Source organism: Alligator sinensis, unplaced genomic scaffold (assembly GCF_000455745.1).
Source record: "Alligator sinensis unplaced genomic scaffold, ASM45574v1 scaffold735_1, whole genome shotgun sequence".
NCBI lineage: Eukaryota > Metazoa > Chordata > Crocodylia > Alligatoridae > Alligator > Alligator sinensis.
In genome coordinates, this window is record NW_005842639.1 from 940,339 (window position 1) to 942,353 (window position 2,015).

At 66.3% G+C, this 2,015-nt stretch overlaps 1 protein-coding gene across 1 annotated transcript in view; it reads right to left on the reverse strand.

The window, feature by feature from the left end:
- Window positions 1-1,145: 1,145 nt before the first annotated feature.
- Window positions 1,146-2,015, reverse strand: part of LOC102387878 (cilia- and flagella-associated protein 45-like) — a 1,265-nt gene continuing 395 nt past the window's right edge. The window contains exons 2-3 of the mRNA XM_006033506.3: window positions 1,719-1,943; window positions 1,146-1,246 (exon numbers count right to left, since the gene is read on the reverse strand). Of these exons, the coding sequence (XP_006033568.3) occupies window positions 1,174-1,246; window positions 1,719-1,943 (298 nt within the window). The 3' untranslated portion in view covers window positions 1,146-1,173. The remainder of the gene's footprint in view (window positions 1,247-1,718; window positions 1,944-2,015) is intronic.

Sequence of the window (2,015 nt, forward strand, 5' to 3'; positions counted from 1 at the left end):
AGGGGTCAGGTATACTGATATTCTTCCCCAGGTGCCCCTCCCGGCTCCCTGCCGCCGTGTGCAGCTCCTGGGACTCTGCTGGAAGCAGCAGGGAGCCCCACACGATGGAGCCAGGGCAGCTTGGCCCGCTCCCTGCATCCTGGTGCCATGGCAGGGAGCATTTCAGGCTGTTCAGCCCTGGCTGGAGGCAGGGAGCAGCAGAGAGGATGATCAGGCCGAGCCCGTCTGGCCTGGCTGAGCTGCCTTGGACGCTGCCCCAGAGCCGAGACACAGCCCAGTGCCCTGGCAGCACGGAGCAAGCCACTATCGGGGGCCCCCCAGCCGGACGGCTGCCCGTGCTGCCAGCTCTCTTGCTGCTCACTAAAGAGCTGTCCAGACCACGTTGCTCATTAAAACATGATGCCCTTTGCTGCTGCTGCCCCCACCCCAGCCACTGACAGGCTTGTTAGCTGGAGGGTGGGATGTCACGGGGGAGCAGACCTGCATCACAGCAGGAGCGGGGCGGGGCCCCTGGCAGCCCTGACCCCGCAGCCTGTGCTGGTGCAGCTGGGGCCGGAGCTGGAGCAGGGAGCACGCGTGCGAGCAGAGAGGGCTGGCACCAGCCAGGGCACCCGTGCTAGGGACTGCTTTTATGTGCAGAGGTGGGCGCTCCCCACTGCGGGTAAGTGGGGCAGGGAGATTGCAGCCCCCAGCCCTGAGTAAGGGCCCAGACTGTGCCCCTCCCTGGCAATCAGGCCCCAGGGCTTGGGGCCTGGGCACCAGGAGGGCTCAGCTCTGCACTGGGGTGCAGCTCTGGCCGGCAGCCTGGGGAAACAACCCTCAGGCCTTGCCCAGCAGGCACCCAGGGCTCTGGCAGAGCCAGGACACAGGACTGTGTGTGCCCATGGAGAGGCAAGCCATCTGATTTTGTCACCCCTGCCCCTGCGGAGCACAAGAGGCCCAGACCCCATCCCGCAGGGCCCACGGCGCAGGGCTGAGCCGCAGGGGTCCTAGGTGGATCTGCTCAGCCGGCCAGCCTGGCTCAGGTGAGTGATGACAATGGACACGGCCAGCTCTGCTAACAGCTTTATTTATAAGTCTAAACCTAAAACTATTTACAGTCTGGGTCAGGGGAAGGCCACATGCGACCCCCTGCAAGCCGCTCGGGGCAGGCTGGGCAGTGAATGGACACCCTCAGCGCTTGGGGCCTGGCTTCAAGGCCTTGTACTCCACACCTATGCAGTACCTCTCGGGCAAACCGGTGGCTCTGGGAACAGGAAAAAAAACAGTAAGATCCCAGCCCTCCAGCTGTGCCAGGGCCTGGAGCCAGCCCCAAGGGGCCCAGCAACACATCTGGCACCACGGCCCCCCAGGAGCGGGGCTGACCGGGGACAACAAGCGATGGCTGAGCCCAGGTGGAGGGACTCTGCTCCGGCTTCACTCCCCCAGGGAGACCCAGCCCCCGGGGAGCACACGGGGCAGGAGGGAGGCTCAGAGCAGGCGCCAGGAGCGGTAGCTGGGGCAGCACACGGCAAAGTGACCTGCCTCCCCATACTGCCCTGGCCAGCCCTGCTGCAGCTGCCCTGCCCTCAGCCCGCGGCCTGGGCCCCGGCTCCTGCACCACCCGCGAGTGTCAGGGGCTCGGCCTGCCCCAGGACGTGGTGAAGGGGGAAGGCAGCGAGAGACAGCACGAGTTGTGACCAGCACCCACGGTTCACCCCCGCGCAGCCCCCCCTCACCGGAGCTCCTCCATCCTCGTTCTCTTCAGCTGGGCAATGCGATCGGCGTGCTTCTGCATCTCCTTTTGCAGGCGCTTCCCATCCTCGAAGCAGACGGCCCGCTCCTGCGCCAGCTGCTCCTGGCGCTCCTTCATCTGGCGCCGCACCGCTATACCGTGTGCCATTCGCTTGGCGGCCCTCTCCTCCTGCTGCTTCTGCTCCTTCTGTGCCTGCTCCCGCTGCTCCCTGGGGGAGACGCCAGCAACCGTGACAGGCGCCAGCCCAGCCTCTGCACGGGCAGTGCCCGTCCTGCCCAAA